General features: G+C 51.9%; 2 protein-coding genes and 1 long non-coding RNA gene across 4 annotated transcripts in view; 2 read left to right on the forward strand and 1 right to left on the reverse strand.

The window, feature by feature from the left end:
* The first annotated feature begins 4 nt into the window (after positions 1–4).
* LOC140690030 (all-trans-retinol 13,14-reductase-like) lies at positions 5–12,903 on the forward strand. Its single transcript, XM_072951551.1, has 11 exons — positions 5–339; positions 2,907–3,089; positions 3,543–3,784; positions 4,284–4,485; positions 4,915–5,112; positions 6,743–6,862; positions 10,239–10,377; positions 10,606–10,715; positions 10,793–10,959; positions 11,064–11,223; positions 11,502–12,903. Exons 1-11 carry the CDS (start codon positions 168–170, stop codon positions 11,639–11,641), a joined length of 1,833 nt encoding a protein of 610 aa, XP_072807652.1. The 5' UTR covers positions 5–167; the 3' UTR covers positions 11,642–12,903.
* On the reverse strand, positions 12,882–20,480 carry TGOLN2 (trans-golgi network protein 2). The gene is made up of 4 exons (XM_015238759.3): positions 20,138–20,480; positions 19,245–19,915; positions 18,184–18,267; positions 12,882–16,626 (listed from the first exon to the last, which is right to left on the reverse strand). The coding sequence occupies exons 1-4, from the start codon at positions 20,181–20,183 to the stop codon at positions 16,621–16,623; spliced, it is 807 nt and encodes a 268-aa protein (XP_015094245.1). The 5' UTR covers positions 20,184–20,480; the 3' UTR covers positions 12,882–16,620.
* Positions 20,275–22,826, forward strand: part of LOC140690031 (uncharacterized) — a 10,141-nt gene continuing 7,589 nt past the window's right edge. The window contains exon 1 of one of the 2 annotated variants that reach the window (XR_012065213.1): positions 20,275–20,324. This is a non-coding gene — a long non-coding RNA (uncharacterized lncRNA). The remainder of the gene's footprint in view (positions 20,325–22,826) is intronic. The other variant, XR_012065214.1, reaches the window with a different exon arrangement.

Raw genomic sequence — 22,826 nt, forward strand, 5'->3', positions numbered from 1 at the left:
GAGCCGGGAGGGTCAATCTGCGTCGGGGGCTTGGCGTCCCGCCCAAAGAGTGCTGGTTGGTCAGCGGTCCAAGCTGCCTCCGCCCCCCGGCTGGGAGGCCAGGCTGCCTCGGGGGCGCCGCGGGAGCAGTCCGAAGCGACAAGCTGCCCGCGTCCGGCGCCGGCGCGATGTGGCTGTCGCTGCTGCTGCTGCTGGCCGTGCTGCTGCTGGCGGTCCTCCGCAAAGTTTACAAGGGGCTGTTTGCAGGCGGCTCCCCGAATCCCTTCCTCGAGGATGTCAGGCGACCACCCGCGCCCCTGGTGACCGACAAGGAGGCCAGGAAGAAGGTTCTCAAGCAAGGTCAGCGGGAGAGACCCCGGGGTCCGAGGCTGCGCCCGGGCATCCTCGCGGGCTGGCGTTCCCATCCCCGCAGGGCGAGCTGCTGCCCGACCCAGGCCTCAGGGTCCCCAGAAGTAAAAGGCTTCCTTGCAGGTGGAGACGCCCGCTTTAGAGTCCTCCACCGGCGAGAGCCTTCACCCGCACAGGCTCGGGGAATCATGGCTCCCCCGGCGCGGGCACTGGCTTTTCCCCTACTTGGAGACCTTTCCCCCACTTGGTTTTAAGACCTTAACTTTTTCACTTATTTTCCCACGTGGGTTCAGAGACCCCCGTGGGATTGCTGCACAGAAACCTTTATAGGAAATTGCATTTGGTCCATCGAGCGACTTGACTGGTTGGACCTTGGCTTGAAAACTTTGGGAGACGCCCAACAGAGTCTGCTCTTTGACCAAAGGACGTCCTCTGTCATCTTTAAAAAGTGTTTGGGGCTTCCTTCTAAAGTTTAAAGAAAGAGTTATGCCGCTTAAAAAAAAAAGTTTACCCTGTTTGATCTCCTGGGTCCCTCGCTAGTATTCTGTGTGACAAGTCTTGCTTCACAGTTGGAGATGGTACTGTTCTGAGTGAATGGACTGTTGGTCGGAACTGCTGAGATCAGTTTTAATTGGACTTGTCACTAATTTCCTGCATAACCATTAAGCACACTGTCACAAATTTCCTGCATAACCATTAACAAATCACTCCATTATCTATCTGGGTTGGTCTAAAAATGAGATAACTAATTTAACTGTATTTCACACCAGGTTGTGATCTTTTAGTGGGTCATGAAATCGACTGAGTGGGTTGGGACTAGCATTTTAAGTGAAGTAGAGTTGAAAACATCAGAGTGCATCACACATAGTTCTGGTAAGTATTGTGAAACTTCTGTTTCAGGTATTTATGTTATATACTAACATATATTCTGGGATGTAATATGAAATGTATTTTTCACTCTAGCATTCCCATTCCGGCAGGGTGAGCTGCTGCCCACTGGGACCCAGGGAATTATGGCCCCACCATCTTGGGCAAGGACTTTGGTGAGCAAAGGTCTGGGCATAGCCTGGTCCAGGCCCCGGCCCTTAGTATGGCCCGTGCTCACGGGATAAAGAGACCTTTCTCTTACTGGTTTTAAGACTTTAACTTTTTAATTTGTCTTCCCACAAGGGTTCAGGTACATAGAAGAGCTACACAGAAACCTTTATAGGAAATTGCATTTGGTCCCTCAAGTGATTACAGTTAAGAAAAAGTTAAACTAATTATCTGATTTTCAGACCAACCCAGACAATGGAGTGACTATTTTTCCCTTCTTTAAATTTCCTTTTTAAAAATTTTCCTTTTTTTCTTTCCTTTCCTTTTAAAAAATTTTTATGGAGGGGAAGTAATTTTAGATTTATTTATTAAAAAAATTTTTTTAAACAGGTGCTAGGAATTGAACCCAGGACCTTGTGCATGCTAGACATGCACTCTACCACTGAGCTGTACGTTGCACCTTGGAGTGACTTGTTAATGGCCATGCAGGAAATTAGTGACAGCGTGCTAAACGGCTATGCAGTTTTTCACTCTAAGTCTTTTTTAAAAAAACATTTGAAAAGTTAAAAGTTTCCCAAGTTCTCTAGCAGCTTGAAAGATTGCAAATCTCAGTTCTTCAGGAGTGATCTTTAAAGAACAGACCTTGTGTGGGGAGTGCCCATTTAGCACCACGTGCTGTCCAGTTTTGTCTTGTTTAGGTACTGCCCCTTCAACCCTGCCTCCAGGCTTCCCCAGTGTGAGGGGGTGGTGCTGTGACGTCTCAGAGCAGCAGCCTCCAAGCAGCTCTGTGCTGCCCACGCCTCTGCATCAGGATGTTGAAGAACCATCATGTGACCGGGCTGGCCAACCTCTCCCTGCAGACTTTACATTTTCCCAAGATAACCTGCTTGTGAATGGGGTAGTTCCTTGAGCCAGCAGCCTGCCCCACGGCACTCCCTCTTCCCCCACCTCCTTGTATTGTTTCTTCCCTAGCTCACTCTCTGTCTGGACTTTGGTTTCTCAGCTTATGTTGTCAGAATTTTTCCCTCTTTTTTTTTTTTTTTTGGTGGGGGGAGGTAATTAGGTTTATTTATTTTTAGAGGAGGTACTGGGGATTGAACCTAGGACCTCATGCATGCTAAGCATGCGCTCTACCACTTGAGCTATACCCTCCCCCCACTGTTGTCAGATTTTTTTGGTGCTTGTTTTTCTTATAATAATTTCCCGAGTCTTACTTTCTTTGAAAGTAGGGAAAATCCCCAGGTACATAGGTGGCTTTGGTTAAATCAGTTCTTTTCTATTTTGTTAGTTTTTGGTTAAATCAGTTCTGATCAAACCAAATCACTCTGTTTAATCTGCCTGGCTGGCCTTGAGCATTTCCCAGCAAAGTGTTGGTGATATTCTAGCTGGGAGGTCCGAGCCAAGCTGCTCTAGAGTTTTCCTGCATTGTACAAGCTAGAGGATTCTGCCTTGGTTTCCACATCTTTGCTCTTTCACTGTCCCTCCTGAGCAGCCCACCCTCTGTCTCTTCCCCTGTGCTGCAGCTTTCTCAGCCAGACTGGTGCCAGAGAAGCTAGATGTGGTGGTGATTGGCAGCGGCTTTGGGGGCCTGGCTGCCGCTGCGATCCTGGCCAAAGCTGGCAAGCGAGTTCTGGTGCTGGAACAACACACCAAGGCAGGAGGCTGTTGTCATACCTTTAGACAGAATGGCGTTGAATTTGACACGGGTAAGGCTTCTGTGGAAAAGGGTCCGGGATAATGGGCATTTCTGTGATTTGAGGGACCCCATCTCTCCCTGGGCACCACTTTCCTTGTCTGACAGCTATATCTGCTGGGAGCTGAACTGGGCAGGGATTTGGTGGTTTCTGCTGCAACTACCCTCTACAGAAAGGGTGGGTAGCCCCCCCCAGGCGTGGACTCAGCCCTGCAGGACAAACTCTTTTGTTGTTGTTGTTGTTGTTTTTATTTTTTTATTTTGGGGAAAGAGATAATTAGCTTTTTACTGATTTTTTTAGTGGAGTGGGGATTCAACCCAGGACCTTGTGCATGCTTGGCATGCACTCTACCACTAGGCTATACCCTCCCCCAGGACGACGTCTTTCACGTTGCTTCCTTGTTGGAGCCTTTCAGGGCTCAGTCGCCTTATCTCTATGATGCGTTGTTTTTCTGTCTCCCAACAGGAATCCATTATATTGGTCGCATGCATGAGCACAGCTTTGGCCGTTTTACCTTGGACCAGATCACTGAGGGGCAGCTGGACTGGGCTGCCTTGCCCTCACCCTTTGACATCATGGTACTAGAAGGGCCCAGCGGCCGAAAGGAGTTTCCCATGTACAGTGGGAAGAAAGCGTACGTTCAAGGCCTCAAGGACAAGTTTCCCCAGGAAGAAGCTGCCATCGACAAGTATATAAAGCTGGTGAAGGTAAGCTGGACACGCTGATGAGCCCCGCCTAGTCCCGACAAGGCTGACCTTCCGCATTAGAGGAGTGACTGGTGAGGGAAGCAGGAAGGAGGAGCAGGCATGTCTGTCTGGAACTCAGCCCCCAATCCGGGTTGGCCTTTGTGTGCAGCTGGCCCCTCTGTCTCTGCAGCCTGGGCTCAGCAGCTGCAGTGCTCACTCCGGCCTCTGGGGGCACCCTGTTCTCCTCCCTCACCAGGCTGTGGTCACATAGGCGCCCTTTTCCACTTCCTCTGAGACCAGATTGCGATTTTTCAAAAGGAATTTGGGCAGGAAACTGAAAAGCCAAAAAGGAATCATATGAGGAGAGGATGGGAAAAATTCACAGTACAGAGTTTTAAAAATCCAAGTTCAGCCAGGTAAGTGTTTCAGGGCCCTCGGCCGGTGCAGGCTCTTGGAGAGGAGATGCTGTTACAGCGCTGCTGGGGGCCAGGCGGTTCCTCCCTGCCGGTTTCCTCCCCAGGTGGTATCCAACGGAGTCCTTCATGCCCTGTTGTTGAAGATCCTCCCGCTGCCTGTGGCTCAGGTGCTCAGCAAGTGCAGGCTGCTCACCCGATTCTCTCCGTTCCTTCGCGCGTCCACCCAGAGCCTGGCCGAGGTCCTGCAGCAGCTCCCAGCCTCCCGGGAACTCCAGGCGGTGCTCAGCTACATCTTCCCCACATACGGTGGGTACCAGCCTGGGGCCCTGGGCCGTTCCCTCAATCTTCCTTCCTGCACCTGCTGGACTGACTGGAATGGAGCAGCACTCACCCCAGGGAGCTTAGGGAGCTTAGGGAGCTTAGGGAGGAGACGTCTGTTCACCTCCCTGCTGGATGCTCTGGAGAAAAGGCCATTCACCCATGCTCTGGATGACCTTTGTTCCCAACCACCACTGCCCTCCCCAGCAGCCTGGCAGTTGGCAGGGAGGACATTCCCCCTGGCCCCAGCATGGTTCCCCACGTTTTGATGGAAACAGGCCCTCTGGCTTCTCTGGGGATCACTTGGATCCTGGGGTGGAGAGCCTCAGGCCACGTGTTTTCTGATGGGAACCGTGTCCCTTCCTGAATGGTGTTGCTGCCTGCTCCTGCCTCGTCACCCCTTCCTTCATTTTGTAGGTGTGACCCCCAGCTATGCGACCTTTTCCATGCATGCTATACTGGTTGACCACTTCCTGGAAGGGGCGTTTTACCCCCGAGGGGGCTCCAGTGAAATCGCCTTCCACACCATCCCTGTGATTCAGCGGGCTGGGGGCGCTGTCCTGACGAGGGCCCCTGTGCAGAGCATCTTGCTGGACTCAGCTGGGAGAGCCTGTGGTGAGAGGCCTGCATGGGGCTTCATGGTCCTTGGGCTGGAGTGGAGGGGAGACCCCAGAGAAAAGAAAGCAGTGAGGGCAGAAGGTGCAGAAGAGCTGACCTCCTCGTGGGAGCTTAAAAGCTAGAATCTGCCCCTAAGCTGGGGCGGAGAAATAGTGATCGGTTCAGAGGTTAAAAAGGACACAGGAAGGGTAAAGGATTGCGTGGTTCCCAGAGAACAGTATTTCATCATTTTTTCAATAGATAAAAATCGTTATCCAGTAACCCAGGGCCTTCTTGGGTGTAGGCGCTGTGTCTTTTCAATCTTTGTGTCTGTAGATTCTGGGTAACGGAGCCCAGCAAACGTTCAGTGGAGCGGGTCCGTACCTGGGCACTCCATGGGGCATGTGCGGGCCGGCAGGCTGCCCTGCCCTCGATCTATAAATGACACTCACTGTCCCAGCTCAGGCATTTGGGGTCACCTGCAGGGAGTCAGAATCCCCCTGTGGGCGAACTCTGTGAGGGGAGGCGCTATGCAAGGATGGACTCCACTAAATAGAAAGGGGAGGGGGTGGTGCTTAAGAAGCATCAGGGACGGGGACGGAGGAGGCCCTAGGAAAAGAGGACTGGTGTGACTGTGAATTTGCCAGAGGAATCTGTTAGGGACGAGGGGGTGAGTGGGTGGCCCAGTGCCTGAAAAACTCAAGGGAGATCTCTGAGGACGTGTTTGTAGAGGAGTCCGGGAAGTTGCCAGGGGAAGGAGAGGCAGCTGGCAGCTGTGTGAGACTCTCTCTCCTTTTCATGAGCAAGTTTTTCCAGCCGGAAGGGGCTTATGAAGCTAGGTGGGTTTATCGGTTCAGTAAATTCAGTTCCGAATATATTTATTTGTGTTTTTCATGTGCTAAGTGATAAAAGGTGGAGATAAAAGATACGTAAATCCTAATCTCTCATTTAAGAAGTTTCCAGCTCATGGGGAAGATAATTGGCATGCCCCGTAGGGGCACGTGCTGAGGGTGGAGGTGACAGAGGATGGTGGCAGGGAAGGCCTCAGAGGGAGGCCACAAAGAGGGAGGAGAAGCCAGAGGGCCAGGTAGGTGGTTGTTCCAGGCCGGGGGAATAGAATGTGCGGTGGCACAGAGGTAGGAAAAAGCTGAAAATGTTAGGTTGAATCATAAGAAACTGCCGTATTTATAGGTCAAAAACATGGTCGACTACCAGCTGTTTCATATAGTTCTACCTAATAGTCAGGTGAGAATGGCCAGAGATGAGGCTGGGTGCCCGGGAGGGGCCATGTCATGGAAGGCCGATACAAGGCTTTGGGGTTTGATAGAGGTTGAGGTGTCACTGGAGGCTGTTAAGGAGAGCGTTGGAACCAGAGCTCCGGCAGCGGTGAGGAGGGGCCTGGGATTCCAGCAAAGGCCTCCAGCCCACGAGCTTCGTTGGGGCTCGTGTGAAGAGAGGAGAGCCCATGCAGGGGTGGGGGGGTTGGAAGCAAGTGGGGGTGACTGTGGGATGCCCTGGGGGTGCTTGAGGATGTTGCCCTCACTTTGCAGTTTTGTCCGCCTGCCCGGGGGAGAGATCTGGCGGGGATAGGGGCCTTTCTCATCCTCCTGGAACAAACAGAACCCCAGCCAAGCTCTTGTGCCTGCAGGTGTCACCGTGAAGAAAGGTCAAGAGCTGGTGGACATCCACTGCCCTGTCGTGATCTCCGACGCGGGACTGTTCAACACCTACAAGCACTTGCTGCCCGAGAAGGCCCGCTCTCTGCCAGGTAAACGCCGGGCTGCGTCGCTCTCCAAGTTCCCCAGCCTGGCTCCTCCTTGAATCAGGGCTGCCCTTTGACCCGCCTTAGACAGAAGGAGGAACACACTGGTTCCTAATGTCCATTCCCAGCAGGCCTCTGTTCAGGGGTTGGGGTCAACTTCCTTTGTATTGCATCCTCCTCAAAGACCCCTTGGTCCTTCTCTCATTTCATTCTTGGCATATTTACTCCCGTTCCCCTTGTAACCTCAACCACGGTTCCCTCTCCTCTGTTCGAGTCTCTAGTCCAAGTTGCCCATTTCCGGTTTCCCTAGATGTTAGATCCTCTCTCTGATAGTTAATGACGGTGGGTTGAGTCCTAAAGGGACATTTCTGGGGTTTTCACTTAGGTTGCCTCATGAATCCTGCTTCCTTCCTTAATTCCTCACTTACTGAGTGGGGACGCCTGGTCTGACGTTATCAGCTGACTAAGGCTGTCGTGGAGGAGAAAGGCCTGGCGTGATCGCTGCGGGCCTCTCCTGGGGCCCAAGGTTATATTTTCCTGCCCCTTTGGGAACCAGCTCCGGATCGGTGCGCAGGCTGCAGGAGTACCCTGCTGGCTTTCTTCTGTTCCTTGAGCCCAGCACTCGAAACCTGGGACCCAGATGGAGATATGCCTCAGTCTGGCCATCTCCTGATAGGCTGTGTCTAAAAATAAAAGCCTATGTGTTTTGGTCGGGGTGGGGGGCCTGTCTGTGTGCGAGCTATAGCTTTGTCCTTGCACTGGATGCTCAGCCACTAGGGAGAGAGCGTCGCCCTAATGTTTATGGCTGGGGAAACAGGTGTGTAAGTGAGGAACTTCCCAGGGCCAACCAGCTGGAGGTGCTCAAGCCAAGACAGGCTGCTGAGGTGTCTGACTCGAAAGCCTGAGCTCTTGGCCCTCTCTGGGCTGGGGAGAGTGGGGCCTCCAGAGAGAAGGCCTCACTAGAAGGGGCAGGAGAGCAGGTCAGCCCACAAGAAACAGAGTGGCTGAGCCAAGGTTAGCTGGGACGCCACCATTTTGGAGTGTAGCCAGAAGCTCCCGACATGCTTGAGGGAAGGGGGCCGCTGGCCAGGAGGGGACCAGTAACCCGGGGGGTAGGAGAGAGGGGTCTGGGTGGAGGCCTCTGGCTGGGGCGGGAGGTGGAGAGTAAGGAGCAGCTCAAGGTGCGGGTGGGGTGGAAACTATGGACTTCAGTGGGCCCCGGAGTGGGGACCCTGAGAGCAGTGGAAGGAACGCTCCATCCCCGAGGGCGGGCCCACGCTGCTCTCTTAGGAGCCGGGCCAGGTGGCTTCAGTGGGAGAGTGAGGTCTTGGGTTTCCCCGTGGGGAGAGGGTGGGTGGCAGCTGCAATTGTCTCCGAGGCACAGGACGTGTCCTCCCAGGAACCGGCCTCCTCAGTCCTTTGCCCCACTTGGCTGGGCCTCGGCCAGCGTGGCTGCCAGCGGAGGCCAGCCCTCGCTCAGACTGGGTGAGCCGAGTGGGCTGAGGCAGAGGCCGCCCACTGGCCGCTGGCACTTCCTGCTTCCCTGTCTCCCCGGACCTCTGAATCCTGCCACTGCCCCGACGACCCACTCCCCGCCAGGCCCGCCTCCCCTCCGGGCAGCCATGCTTCAGAGTTGCCACTGCCCTGCCCTCCCTTCACTGCCGGCCACAGCCTCCACCTGTCTCAGCCCGGAAGACGGGCTGGGGTGCCAGCCCCGACCTGGCTGAAGGGCCACTTGTCCCTCTTGGGTGCAAAGTTAGATGCTGCCCCAGGTGAATCCCAGTTTGAGAACATTTCAGGCAGTGGTGGCAATGACGCTTAACTCAGAGACTCCAGGCGCTGGGACTCCTTCGTTTCCAGCTGTTGGTGGGTAGAGAGTCTCACAGTTCTCTCTCCCTTTCAGAGATGGGAACTGGGTATCTGGGCGCCATGGGGACAGGCGGTTCTGGGTCGGGTGGCAGGTGGAGGTGGGGTGGTCAGGCAGAGGGGCCTTTGTGACAAGAGTGCTTTTCTTAAATTCCAGGGCTGGTTTGACAATCCGAAGGGAAGCTAAGGCTGGTGTGGAGAATTAGGGCTTGGTGTAATCACTGTGTGTCTGATTTGAGGCCAAAGGTTATATTTTGCTGCCGGGTGTGCGGCGCCTGGAGCCCCTCCTTCCAGGTGGACAAAGGGAAAGGCGGGCTGCGCGGAGGTGGTCACTGTTCCTACAGGCCTCTGAAGACCTAGCGGGTTTCACTCCCGGGCCCCTGGTCCTCTCCGCACCCACCCCACCCCACCTGGAGATGGGGCGTGGTCACTTGGCAACGCTGGGGCCCAGGTGAGAAGGTGCACCTGCGGCCCTGGGCAGTTCCTGCTCCTTACCACCGCCCCTTCCCGCCTCAGTGCCTGTAAACCTTAAGGCCATTGCCCTACTGACATGGTTACAACGCCCGCTTTCACTCTCAAAAGTGGCTTTTTCTGGATGACACATCCTGTGGTCATCCTACCCACTGCACTCAGTTCTCTGCAGCCTCTAAGAGGGTGGCGGGCTTCTTCTGGAAGCTCTCTTTTGCAGGAGGTGGGCATCTTATCTGACTCCTCCTCACTCTGCACGTTTTAGGTCCTCAACAAATATTTGTTAGATGAATTAAGCAGAGCAGCCAGCGGTGAGCTATCCCTCAGGCAGGGGCTGACAGTGGTCCTGGGAACGAGCACAGGGGCTAGTTTGGGGGAGCAACTTCCAGAAAACTGGTCTGGGATCATCGGCCGAGAGGTGGGGCCGCCCAGCAGCTTCCGTCCAGGGGACATCCAATGGCTGTCACCTTCCACTCCAGTGCTGTTCCTCCCTCCTCCCCAGCTGAGCCCTGAAATGCCAGGTGCCAGGTGTCTGTGATGCTGTTCACGTCTCTTCACCGGCATGGCTCATGGCTTGGAGGCCTTGTGCTGACTGTCCAGCACAGTAGGAATTAGGCACATTTATTCATTAGATAAGCTTGTATTAAACTTAATACTGAAGCCAAGGCTTGTAACAAACTACTGTTCACATCAGTGTTCGTGGCAGTTTGGAGCCCAGTCATGGCTCATCACTGAAAGACATTAAGGGATGATTGGAGGCAGTGAGCTTGAGACGGTCCTGCAGGGGCGGTGAGCCGGCTCGGGGAGGCTGAGTGCCACCTGCCTCGGAAGGAGTGCAGAGCAGAAGTCTGGGGCTGTGGCCTTCGCAGGCGGGAGACAGAAGAGCAGGCCCCCGCCCAGTCGATGTTGCAGTGCGTTGTCCGAAGGGCTGAGGCTGCAGATGAAGGGAGCAGGCGCCTGCAGGCCTCTCCAGGGTGGCGGTGGCCGTTGGTGGCCGTCAGTGGCCATCCGTGGCGACGGCTCACACAGCCTTCCGGACTCTCTGCAGGCGTGAAGCGGCAGCTGGGGATGGTGCGGCCCGGCTTGAGCGTTTTCTTGGTCTTCGTCTGCCTCCGAGGCACCAAGAAGGAACTGGGTTTGCAGTCCACCAACTACTACGTTTATTTTGACACAGACATGGACAAGGCGTAAGGCGTCTGTGTGCACGTCGGGGAGGCTGAGCCCCGGGAGAGACAGCAGGCGATGGGATGGGAGGAGGTGGGCAGAATCCACTCCCTATAGGGCTTTCTCCCACCCAGGCTGCCCCTCAGCTTCATCCCTTTGGAGGGGTCCCTGGGGATGAACTGCCCTTGGGGGGGTGCTGGTGGCTGCCAGGAGGACCAAGGCCGGAGACCAACAGCCCCCTCCTCCCCCAGGATGGAGCGCTACCTCTCTAAGCCCAGGGACGAGGCTGCAGCCCACATGCCCATCCTCTTCATTGCTTCCCCTTCGGCCAAGGACCCGACCTGGGAGGACCGGTACCCAGGTGGGGCTGCAGGTCCCAGGGGGAGGGGAGCTGGCTGGGGAAGGGGCGGCTGTAGTGACCCAGCTCTGCGTCCCCAGACCGGTCCACCCTGGTCATGCTGGTGCCCACCTCCTACAAGTGGTTCGAGGAGTGGCAGGGCGAGCCCCAGGGAAAGCGGAGCAGCGACTACGAGGCCCTCAAAAGCTCCTTCGTGGAAGCCTGTCTGTCAGTCGCCCTGAAGCTATTCCCACAGCTGGAGGGCAAGGTAGGGCAGGGGAATGAGGGCGGGGTGACTGAGCTCCAGGAAGGGCAGGAAGGGAAGAGGCGAGGATCTCACAGGGTCCCGCTCCCCATCTCCTGTCTCCTCAGGTGGACAGTGTGACGGGAGGATCCCCGCTGACGGCTCAGTTCTACCTGGCGACTCCTCAGGGTGCCTGCTACGGGACTGAACATGATCTGAGCCGCCTGCATCCTCATGTGATGGCCTCCATGAGGGCCCAGAGCCCCATCCCCAACCTCTACCTGACAGGTACCCCATTTGGCCAAAACCTGAGACCCTGGACCTCCCTGACACCCCACATCCCCTGTCCCTGTCCTCAGATCCTGCTGTCTGTCCCCTGCAGCCACCCACACCCTGGGCTGTGCTGCCTCGGCAGCCGTGGGCCCTGGTCCTGGTCTGAAGCCAGCTCTCAGTGGCCCCAGCTCAGGGGGATGAACCAAGAATCTTTGTCCTCCCTTGTCCTCCCCTCTCCCTGACGTGATGGGGGCGGGCAGCAGTGCTCACAGGCCTCTGTTCACGTCTCCCAGGCCAGGACATCTTCATCTGTGGGTTGATGGGAGCCCTGCAAGGGGCCCTGCTTTGCAGCAGCGCCATCCTGAAGCGGAACGTGTACTTAGACCTTCAGAAGCTTGGCTCAAGGATCCAGGCACAGAAGAAAAAGAATTAGTTCAGTTGGGGATGAATCAGCGGAATTTGGCTGATGCTGTGGCACCGCCCTGACTTACCTAGTCTTTCTGCATTACTTCCTTGATCACGTCAATCACTCTAATTTGTTGCTGTTTTTTGAGTAGATGTCCAACACACAGGGCTAGCATACAGCTTCTTCCAGCCAGGGCAGGCGGTGCTCGTCCACACCTTTTGTAACACACCATCCCGAAAAAGGCCCAGTGTGGGCTACTAATTTGGGCAGCTTTAATGGCTCGTTGACAGTGGTCTGCATTCCACACCCACACTTCCAGACTCTGAGCCCTTGGACGGAGTGTCCTTTTGGCCACATGGCTAGAACCTTCGAGTGTGGGTGAGCTGAAGCCTGGTGGGCCGGTGGGTCCTGTGGGCCCGAGGCTTCTCCTCCCGTTCACTCTGTGCTGTGCTGCAGGTCTGCACTGTGGAGAGGATGCCTGATGAGCAAGGTTGTGGTTTAGTTCCACAGGGTCAGAGGCTCCAGATCCCATTTTTCTGGTTCCAGTGGCTCTTTCAGAGGGTGGGGAAACCCGTGTGATAGGCTCCGTGTGGATGTGGGAGCCGGGGGTCAGACAGGACGCGTTAGAAGGCAAGGTATGCGGTAGGAGGGCACATCTAGTTCGTATGTAGCCAGGCCCAAGGCTCGTCTTCTTTCTGATCCAGGTGACATGAGGGTCTCACGTGCCGGCACCGAGATACCCTCCCAGAGCTCAGGGCCTGAGCCTTAAAGCTCATCTTCCAAAAATACACAGCAAGGTAGGGGTGTTTGTAGTCAGACACATTATGACAAACAGCCCAGCTACCTCCCAGACCTAGAATACCGGCTGCCTGGTTTCTGGGTTTGGAAATCAGTCAGGATCAGAACCCGAAAGGCTATAGAAAGTGTGCCAAGTCTGGGAGTGGCATTTCAGTTTATTGGTACCTACGTGTGGAGCGGGTGGGAAGGAGAATGAAGGCCAAAGGTTAAAAAAAATGACCTTTTACTTGTGTTAGACCTTATTTCAGTTCATTTTTATGCCATATTAATAAATTTGATATTAAGAGGGGGATGAAGATAATCAGCAATATTGTAATACCTTTGCGTGGGGACAGATGGTTACTTGACTTACTGTGATTAACTTGTATTGTATATAAATGTTGAATCACTGTTTTACACCTGAAATGAATACAATATTGTACTAACCCTATCAACTCTACTTTTTTAAAAGAAAGGAAAAAAAAATAAATTTAATGATTTGATAGCTTTAATATTTGAAATTTATTTTGGTTTCTGTGCAGATACAAAACTTCATTGCAATGGCCCTCACAGAAGCTCGGTAAAACATACACTGAAAAATACTTATCATCAGACAGAAGAAGCTTTAAAGAAATAAAATTAAGTAATTATCATTAAGTTACAAGCTGGAAATATAAAACATTGCAAAACAGTGGTGTTCTACTAATTGGGTAAACAAAAAAGAAGGGAAAATTTCAACAATCACTCATTTATTTAACACGTCAGACTGCTGAATTAAAGGAGCATCAGAGTGTGAGAGCGCTGGCTTTGCTGGCACCTTGAAACACTATACAGCTCAGACCCCATAACTTTACCGAGCAGTTTCTAAATTGGGATATTTAGGAAATTCACCTGGGACTTGGGGAGTGGAGTTGAGTTAGTCTTGGTTCTGGATGCACAGGTAAATTAAATTTGAAAATCTCTTCCCAGGATTCTGTCTTAAGCAAAGCCAAGCCAAACACAACCGTTCCAGGGAGAGTTTTTAGAGAAATGGCTGGCAGGGCTACTGGGGCTGGTGGATGGCACGCTCTCCTTGCTGTTCAAATGATTCAGAACGCGGGCAAAGCATACTAGTTTTCATCACACATGCAGCATTACTTATCAGGTTGCCCTGTGAAAACAAGGGGCAGGCTTTTGAATCAAATGACATGAAATGGCAGAAGATGCGAATGCCCATCCGGGGAATTTCAGAGGCTCGGAATCCCATCACCCAGTGTTCCGTTAAGAGTCATCGTGGGAAGAGAGATGTCAGCCTGCGCATAGCCGGCTGTCAGGTCTTTCTGAGCTCTCTGAGCCTGTCTAGTTAGACGCCTTCTACTCCCTCAGTCCAGAGGGGGACTCATCAGATAACTCTGCCCGGTGATCTGAAGCAGGGAAGCAAGCTCTTCTGTTAGCATCCGTGACTGAAGCACAGATCCTTCCAAACAAACATCCTGCAAGCGAAAGCGGGGGGCGGGAAGGGGAGCACAGAGCTGCGCTGCCCCAAGATCACGCTGGTCCCTTTACATGCGAGAGGAGATGCACAGGAAGCCACTTAAGGTGGCTCCTGAAAACAGGGATGTGGGGCCTCTCACGCCTGCTCCCTGCCCCTCCCTGGCGGGACAGATGCCTCCACCAGCCCACCTTCATCTACACAATCTACAGGAAAACACGCTTCAAAAGAGTCTCTTTTCAGAAAGACAATCAGCCAGAGAACGACCTTCCCTGTGGTGTGGGAGACTTCTCCCAGGGCGATCTCTAGAGTGAAACTTCAGTTCTATCATAACTCTTTCACACAAGGATCGGTACTTCTCGGAGGCTCAAAAAGCTATGTGGATGCCACATTACTTGTGCATCCCCTTGGGGCCCACCCTCCTGGTGCCTGGAAGCAACCTTTCTCTGCTCTCCTCCTTACTGCAAAATCCATCAGTAAGGGACAGCAACCAGTAGCCAGAAAGAGCTGGGTGAGACCTCAGTCAGGTCACATCCAGATGTCCTGCACAAAGAACACGTCTCCTCTGTAAGAAGACACCAACTCCTGACGTCCCCGGCGCCTGTCCCGTGTTAGGCAGATCCACAGATGGCGCCATGGTGGGGGGTTGTCCCACAAGGAGCTTACTTTTCTTGGGGAGATCAGACAGAGACGTCAGATACCGACTGCCCTGTTCTGCTGGCGTTCCACCATTTGTGACCGGCATTATTAAGAGCTACTGGAGTAAAATGGAAAGAGCCAAGCGTGGAGGTGGGGGAGTCTGGGGAAAGAAGAGAAGGGGGAGCACCCTGCAGGGAGCCAGGGAACAGAGGCCGCAGCAAGAACAAGGTGGCACAGAGGCCTGGGTAGGCACCCGACAAGCGGGGAATAGACGGACGTGTCTTCGAGGGCCTTCTCCCCCATCAGCACAGGATAAGGCAAAGGAGTTCTCAGAAGCCAGGACACAGGCCCCAAAGAGGGGAGGTCAGTTTGCACGGTCCATAGTGTCCAATTCTATCAGGGACAAGACAGAGCTCTGAGAACAAGCCATTGGACTGGGTGACCTGACCTCTGGGAAAACATCATCAGTGGAAAGACGGGGACCAAAGTGAGTTTGTAAAGGTTATGAAGAGGATGCAGGGCAAGGGGATGGAAGCGACGCTTTCTGGAGAGGGCGAATGGCAGAAAGGACCACAAACAGACTGGCTGGGAGCAGAGGGATCCGGGCAGGCACGAAGGCAGACGGCAAGGGGCTAGTGGAGATGGGCAGAAGAAGAAACAGGAGGCGAGAAGGAAGGTAGGGACGTTCCCTTCTTACTTGCACAGATGCCACCTGCAAAGAATGAAAACCTCAACTCGAAGTCGTGGGCTGTGTTAAGCAAGGTAGAAGATAGCGTGACAGACAGGCTGGTCCCTTCTTCGGCCAGACGTCTTCGACAGCACAGAACGCATCCCATCCTCCCACTTCCCTCCTTCTCTGCGTTTCCCTGACACCAGCTGTTCTGTTTTCTCTTTGCAGAAACGACTCTCTCGGCTCTCTGCAATCGGGCAGCCCCACAAGGACAGATTTAAGTCAAACTTCAAACCACAGTGTGACCCAAGCCACTAGCCCCGGTCACCCCGGGGGACTCTCCAAATTTCTTCCATTTTAATAACCCCTGACGTGGGACAGGAGGGGAATTTTTACTCATTACCCTTGGCATTTTGTATCAGATAAGAGGACCATTAACCAGATTAGGTGAAAGAGGGCGTATAGTCGGTTTGTAAATAGAAGTCAGTTTTGTTTGTTCTAGGCAACAAAGGCAGAACAGAGTTGGTGGGAAACCTGGTTCACGAAAGCCCTTGGGAAAAACACGCAGACCCAAACCAGCCCTCCCACACGCTCCCCAGCCCGGAGCACGAGTTCACCGTACTCCCAGAGCTTCTGTAACGACCGGTGGGAGCAGGGATGAACAGAGTTTCAATAGCTGCAACTGTTACTCTCAAAAAAACCTGCGATAGGACAGTGGCGCTACGGCTTTGCTCCCAGAACCGCCAAGTTCAGCTTCCTGCTCAGGACAACCGAATGGAGGTGGATTCTCTTTGTCCTCAGTGACATGAAGACACCAGAAGAACGTGGAGAGGTTGCAAGACAGGCTGGATCCACAGGCGCCAGAGCGCTTTTTTTAGCGGCTGTTTGGGTTTGCGGCTGAAGCCTTGGAGGAGAACTGTGTGTGCAAAGGAGCTCTCTGCTCATCGACATTTACCATCTTCTCCATCTTCTGTAGGGCACCCCCCCCCACCGCCAGCCCCGCTGCTCAGGGAGAGGACTTACTAGAAATGCACCTTAACCTACAGCTTCCTCCTAGGTCCGCGAAGGTAAATAGTGGTGAGTGCGCTGCTACCTTCAGGGGCTAACTTTAGCACAGAGCCAAGGCCCCAGGGAGGGCAGTCAGCAGCAGTCACCTGCCTAGGGCTGGGAGCTCCCTTTGGTCACGGCTGGGAGCCCGCATGTTCCTCAACTCACACTTAAGAGGGGGAAAGGCTGGAAGACACCAGCATAAATAACAGGAACACAGGAGGACAGGGTCACCAAAGTGCAGGTGCAAAAACCAAAGCAATGCCCCCCGCCTCTGCCGGCCCGGACTTGCCGCCAAGCCCTGGGGGGGGGCTGTCTCTTATGTCACAGTATTCTTCTCTTCATTTTTCTTGATTTAGAAACACATCAGCAGGGAGGACAAGGTTCTTGAGAACAGAAAAATCAAATCTGAAACGGGAGCAACACAATCCATTGGTAATGTTCACCTTTTTCAGAGGAACATACCTTACTGCTGTGATTGGAGGAGGGGTCGGGGTGGAGGGGGAATCAAACAGGAGTAGCAATTCGGGGAAAAAATTCAGAGTTAAGACAAACTGACCCTCCACCATAGAACCAGCAATAAAAGCACATCAAATTATTATTATTTTTTTACAATTACGGAAAAAAATTTTAAAGCTTTTTCTTGGTGATGGGTGCTTATGAGGTTTATTTATTTATGTATTTATTTCAGTGGAGGTACTGGGGATTGAACCCAGGACCTTGTGCATGCTAAGCATGTGCTCTACCACTGAGCTATCCTTCTCTCCGCCCCATAAAATTATTTTAAAAGTTGGTTTGTGGTAAAACATACACTAGAAAGATCCAGACTTGGTGGAGGGCATATGGGAATCTTGGCTTCCACCTTGTACCATTCTGTATTGTTTTGAATTGTTTACACGTGCATTTTTCTTAATCAGAACAAAATTATGGTGGGGAGGGTATAACTCAAGTGGTAGAGTGCATGACTGGCATGCACGAGGTCCTGGGTTCAAGCCCTAGCACCTCCTCTAAAAATAAATGACAAAAAAGCTAATTACCCCCCCCCCAAATCCCCAAAAACTAAAATCAAATATGGCTTTATTAAAAAAAAATTATAAGGGGAAAAAAAAATCCCTGGAGTCAATTATCTGGGAGGGTACTAGGCTAGGGGTTCTGAGCTGAGTGGCCTGGTCCGAGCTGTACACGTGAACTGTGTTCCTTGTAAGTCTGGGAACAATGCACAGCTGGGCACCAACTACTCTTGCCCAATGCCCTCAGTGAACTGCACAGAGGGAGGAAGGGCGCAGGCTGGCAGCGAGGCAGAGACAACAGCCGGTCCCTGGCAGGGGCCTGGGCTGGCCGCACTCAGGAAGCCTATTTGCAGGGCTGAGCGGGGGGCTGGAGGCTCCCAGATTGTCCGTTTCTGGGTGTGTCTGTTTTCAGGGAGTGTACACTAGTGCTTTACCGCCCAAAGTGCTGTTCCAGCAGCATGAAGAATGGCACCTGGGAACTCCCTAGAAATGAAGACACATTGGCTCACCCCAGACACACTGTGTTGTTGTTTTTTAATATATATTTCATTGTGCTTTTTATCACAATTCCTAGGGTGAGTCATACGCCTATTAAAATTTAGGAAGTGCTAGTGGAGGGCAAAAAGTACAGGACGAAAGCCTAGAGAGCTGCCCTCAGACCTTGATTTAGCCATAAACTTGTAGTGGGAAATTAGGGGGAAAAACCTAGTGTTTCTGGGCCTGAGTTTCCTCATTTGTTTAAGAAAGAAGCTGTTGAGTACTTGAGAATCTCTTCTAGCTCCAACACTGCAGACATGTTTATATGGATGTCTGTAAGTCTCAAAAGGGCAGGGGCAATGGTAGCCCCCGACCCCGCCCCAGAATCAGCTGCAGCCACCATGCCAGATGCAAGCACACTGCTGGGCCCATCTGAAAGCGCATATCCCTCCCATGGACCCGGCTCTTCCTTCCTTACCTTCTGGTCCAAACGCTGGTAGTCACTGGCCTTTGGCCGCCGAGTGACCTTGGATCTTTTCCCTTCCAGGACAAAAGCAATAATCTAGGGTAAGGAAAAAGAAAGTGATTAACAAGTCACTCTATAATGACATGTTTCAGTCTCTGAAATCAGAGGTAATCACCTGGTGGCCCATTTGTTAATGACCCTGACAGCAAAAAAAGCAGTATGTCCACAGAAAGGTCAGGGCCTCGTTACATCAGAATCCTTCATGCTGCTAAACAGGAAATGTCAGATGCAGGAGGGCAGTTCTAGGCTCTAGCTTGTGGGAGTCATTTACTCAAGAGCACTTGGTGAAAAGAACTGCCAGCTCCTCCCCAACTTAGCCTCCTCCAGGCTAAGCGATCCCTTTTTTTTTTTTTAAATCATAAGCAATATTTACTTATCTGCCAATATACTCTCTCACCCCCCAGTTTACTTCATCTTAACCTTATCACTCTCATTTCATGCCATGATGAATACTTGGATGTAGAACAAGGACATTTTACTAAATGTCTCCCCTCATTTCTCACAGCCCTAGGCCTCATGGCTATCATGAACTGAATCCTTCAATTTTAACCAGCCTATAGAAACTACGAAGTTCTTAGGGCTCAATAAGAAATGCAATCATTTTGTAGTTAGAGTGGTTACTAAGCTAGAGATAATAAGAAGACAGGAAGCATTGTCTTTTTTGAGAGTGGAAGCAGCAAGAGAAGTGCTCTAACTAACAAACTGACAGGTACTCAGGTCCTCGCAGGCTGTGAAGGATCGAAGTTCAGTATTATGGGAGGATACTCAGGTCAGGTCATAATAATGTCCTAAACTCGGCACCTGATGCAACAGCAGAGGGCCCGCAGAGGAAACAGACATGAAAACAAATGGTTTCTAAAACAGGAGTAAATAGCCCTGGCAGGGTCTGAGAAAAAAACCGAAGTCTGTTTTAAATTCCCAGTGCTTACAGGCAGATGAGTGATGAACACTTACACCACGCTTTCCGGGTGGAGGAAACCCCATTGCTCTTCTTAGGGTGGCTCTCAACTTACCTTCCGCTTGTTGTGGTAGGCAATGTAGAGGACAGCAACGAGGATGGCTGCTGTCACCAGATACGCAAAGAAGTGGCTGCTCTCCGCACCGGCACTTCCAAAATTATCCTTATCAGAGTCATCTTGCTTATTCAAGGGGTTCAAAGACGTCTCTTCACGGTTCTTACTGGAGACAGGGTCAGGCATTTCTTTCTCTTCTTTGGGTGGTGAATCCTCTTCAGGCTCTGTATCCTCTTCCTCAGTGTCCTTGGGCTCCACATCTTCACTTGGCGCTAAAGACTTATCCTCTCCCTCCTGCTGGGGAGAAGGGGGTTCGGAGCCCGGTAATACGTTTCCCCCAGCTTCAGTTCTGGAAGCCTGTAGAGTTTTGTCAGCTAGTGTGTTGAAGTCAGGCTTTGTGACCTCCTTGTCATCAGAGGAGGCGCTGGGGACCTGCTGGTTGGAGTCTCCAGAGGGCTGCTGCTCCGATGTCGACTCTCCAGGGCCGGCTTTCGTGGTGTGCAGCTCCGATGCCGGCCGGCTAGAGCTGTCATTCGTGGAGTGCTGTTTCAGAGTGGTTTTGCCAGTATCTTTTTGCTTAGACGGCTGGCTAGAGGTGAGAGGTCCTGCAGAAGGCCGAGTTTCCTTCGGAGCGAGGCTGGTGGCTGGCGAAGAAGTGGGCTGCACGGACTCTGAAAAACAGAAACCAGCTAGCTGAACAGAGGCAGGCGGGGAGAAAGGAACCCGCAAATCCCTGCAACGGACAAACAGGGGAGGAGGGGTGATGGCGAGCGGAGGGGTGGTGAGGGGCAGGGCAGGGAAGTGAGGTCAGGTGGGGATCGGCCTCGGCGAGGATGGTGGGCCCGGGGTCGAGAGTGGGATTATTGGGGGCGGGCAGAAATGGGGGGTCTCACCCGCCGCGGCGACGCTCAGCAAGACAAACGCAACCAGGAACCGCATCCTGCAGATTGCGCTTCCGCCCTCTACTGCTATCGCGAGATCGGCGCGCGGGCTCAGCGCTCGAAGCCCCGCCCCTTCCTGCGCGCGTCCTCCGCAGCCCCGCCGGGAGCCCGGGGCGGGGCTTGGGGAAAGGCCCGCGCGGTGAGTAGTTCCGCAGCTTCCTTCCGGTTGTGGCGGAGTTTGTCGGTGGCGGTGTCGTGCTGTCCTCTGTGAAGGGCGTATCCACCTTTCCCTGGCTCTTTTGCTCCGTGGCTGTCGCAACGGACTTGTCACTCCCCTTTTCCTCTCATACTTACGGGACTATCCAGGCCGAGCACGAGCTCTCTGGCTCGCGGGGTCCCACGGCAGTGTGACGTCGCTGGGCCGCGCGTCACTTCGCCGCATCGCCTTCCTGCGTATCTTTCCCCGTGTCTCGTGGTTCCTGCCCTGCTGCACACGAACGTGTGGAAATCCATGGCGGGAGCCTGCTTAACCCTGCTGCCCTCTCTCCCGACTCCATGGGAACTGCCCTCTGAGGTCGCCAGAGATGTTTTCTAAAAAGTCCATCCTTTTCCTGATCTTAGAAGGTCTTCATGTTTCCTGCAGAAAATCCACTGAATGTATAGAAGTAGAAAACAAAATTTTTGTCCCACTCTTCCAGGGTAATCAGTATTAATGTTTTAGTGTATTTCTGTCCGGCAAATACTTAATGTTTTTGATTACGTAATACATTTAATGGTTCAAAAGTCAGAACGGGATTTTTTTTTTAAGTACAGGTAGAAAATTCTTGCTCTCTACTCCGCAGCTTTACATCTAGTTTGTTTTTTTTTAACAAATACAAATAGATATATTTTCATTTCCTTCTTAATTAGTGTATTTTCGTTGTCTTTTTTCTATGCATATTAATTGTCTCCCAAATTGGAATCATTGGGCAGTTTTGCATTACACTGTTGAAAATTACGTTTATAATTATTGTTGTTTATGATGAAATCTTTTTATGAACACTGGCCAGAGTATGTGCTTCGTGGACTAAGGTTTAAAAAATGGTAGGCGCTAACTTAATGGAACATGTAATCTAGTGGACCACAAACATTAATCAAATATTTACACAGATGTGTGTGTGTGCATGTGCGCACACATTCCAAGAAATGCTAAGAAAGAGAAGTACAGAAAACATGAGCTTTGTTGAGAAAGGCACTTTGAGCTGAGGACCAGGTGTAGAGTGTAGGTATTTCTCTGGTGAGACTGAAGGGAAGAGGAGGGTGAGCTTTCCTGGCTGAGTGTACAGGGTGTGCAGAGGCCTGGAGACAGGAGGGAACTGGGTATTTTGTGTAAGAAAAAAGGTGATGATAGGATTGTCAGATAACAGAGAAGAAGAAGAATGGCAGGGGATGAGGCTGGAGCAGATCTGGATTAAGGAGTAAATAATCTGAGAGTTGTCCCGAACATAAATCTCTTTGGGGCACAAAAGTACATCAAAAACTATGCCAGTTAACGCAGGTTGAAATGTAATCCCACTGAAAAGGACTACAGCTGTCAGGAGATAAACACTCCCCTGCAGTCTGAGTACAATATTCGGGTTCCTCGGCATTCAGTACTAGTTAGTCCAAATTCTAAAGGGTTTTAAGGACTAGTACATGGCATACATACAATTTTCAAGAACAAGTGCCTTGTTATTTAAAACCTCTTAAATATGCGTCTCAGTGTTTTTCTGTTGTAAGGGAATCTCACACACTCTCATCACTAAGGCGAGAGAATAAGAATCAGAGTGAAGTGAGAAATTGTTTGCCAAATTATTTCAGAACCATGACTCTGGCTAGAGGAAGTGAATTGGTAAGTGAATGTTTCTAAAATTGTCTCCGCCTCCCCTAAATAAATACTTGAGTAACCTTAGAGAATACCAGCCTAGGACAAATGGTTACTAAACTTACCATGGTGATCATTTTGTAATACATGCAAATGTCAGATCACTATGTAGTCCACGTGAAACTAACATAATATCATCCGTCAACTATATTTCAATTTAAAAGAAAGGATATTGGCTTAGCACACTCATATGTGTGCACATTTGTGTTTGTGTGTGTAGATAGGAGAATGGCATATTATTAAGCCTGACCCATTACTAGGCAGGAGAGAAAATAAGGGTCCAAATCATGCGGAGTTCGTGGGCCATGTCCAGAGTTTTATGTTTTATCCTAACGTAAACCAGAAGCCATTAAAGAGGTGTAGGTAGGGGAAAGATATAATGAGAGACGGGAAGTTTTGAAGGTTAGTCTGCTTGTCAGGTGAAGAATCTGCTGTCAGGGTGGTGGGGGGAGAAGAGTGGATTTAGGAGTTAATCAGTAAGGAGACTCGCTGTAGTCCAAACAGCACCAACACAGGGACAGTGAGAACAGAGGGAAGTGGTAGGACTTGAGATAAACTTGGGAGGCAACACCAACAGACTGTGGAGGTGGACTGGACTTGGGAGGGAGGGGGATGGTGAGGAAGGTGTAGAAAACCAGATTTAATAAGGGTAGGGCATAGAAAATGAATTCATCCTGCTCATGTGTTTAAGATGCCTTTGAGACAGTCAAGTGGAGATGTCAGGGAGGTAGTTGGAAATGTGAGCATGGAGTTCGAAGGTAAATATAGGAACTGTTTCCCTAACTAAAGTATTGTTTA

This window comes from Vicugna pacos, chromosome 28, assembly GCF_048564905.1.
Source record: "Vicugna pacos chromosome 28, VicPac4, whole genome shotgun sequence".
In the NCBI taxonomy this organism is placed as follows: domain Eukaryota; kingdom Metazoa; phylum Chordata; class Mammalia; order Artiodactyla; family Camelidae; genus Vicugna; species Vicugna pacos.

Excerpts from the sequence above, each read along its gene's own strand:
- LOC140690030 (XM_072951551.1), top strand. The coding sequence starts at position 168 with ATGTGGCTGTCGCTGCTGCTGCTGCTGGCCGTGCTGCTGCTGGCGGTC. Across the intron at positions 10,716-10,792 it reads CTGGGAGGACCGGTACCCAG|ACCGGTCCACCCTGGTCATG; the intron begins GTGGGGCTGCAG and ends CTGCGTCCCCAG. Across the intron at positions 10,960-11,063 it reads TCCCACAGCTGGAGGGCAAG|GTGGACAGTGTGACGGGAGG; the intron begins GTAGGGCAGGGG and ends CTGTCTCCTCAG.
- TGOLN2 (XM_015238759.3), bottom strand. The coding sequence starts at position 20,183 with ATGCGGTTCCTGGTTGCGTTTGTCTTGCTGAGCGTCGCCGCGGCGG. Across the intron at positions 19,916-20,137 it reads GCTGAGCGTCGCCGCGGCGG|AGTCCGTGCAGCCCACTTCT; the intron begins GTGAGACCCCCC and ends TCTGTTTTTCAG. Across the intron at positions 18,268-19,244 it reads CCTACCACAACAAGCGGAAG|ATTATTGCTTTTGTCCTGGA; the intron begins GTAAGTTGAGAG and ends TCCTTACCCTAG.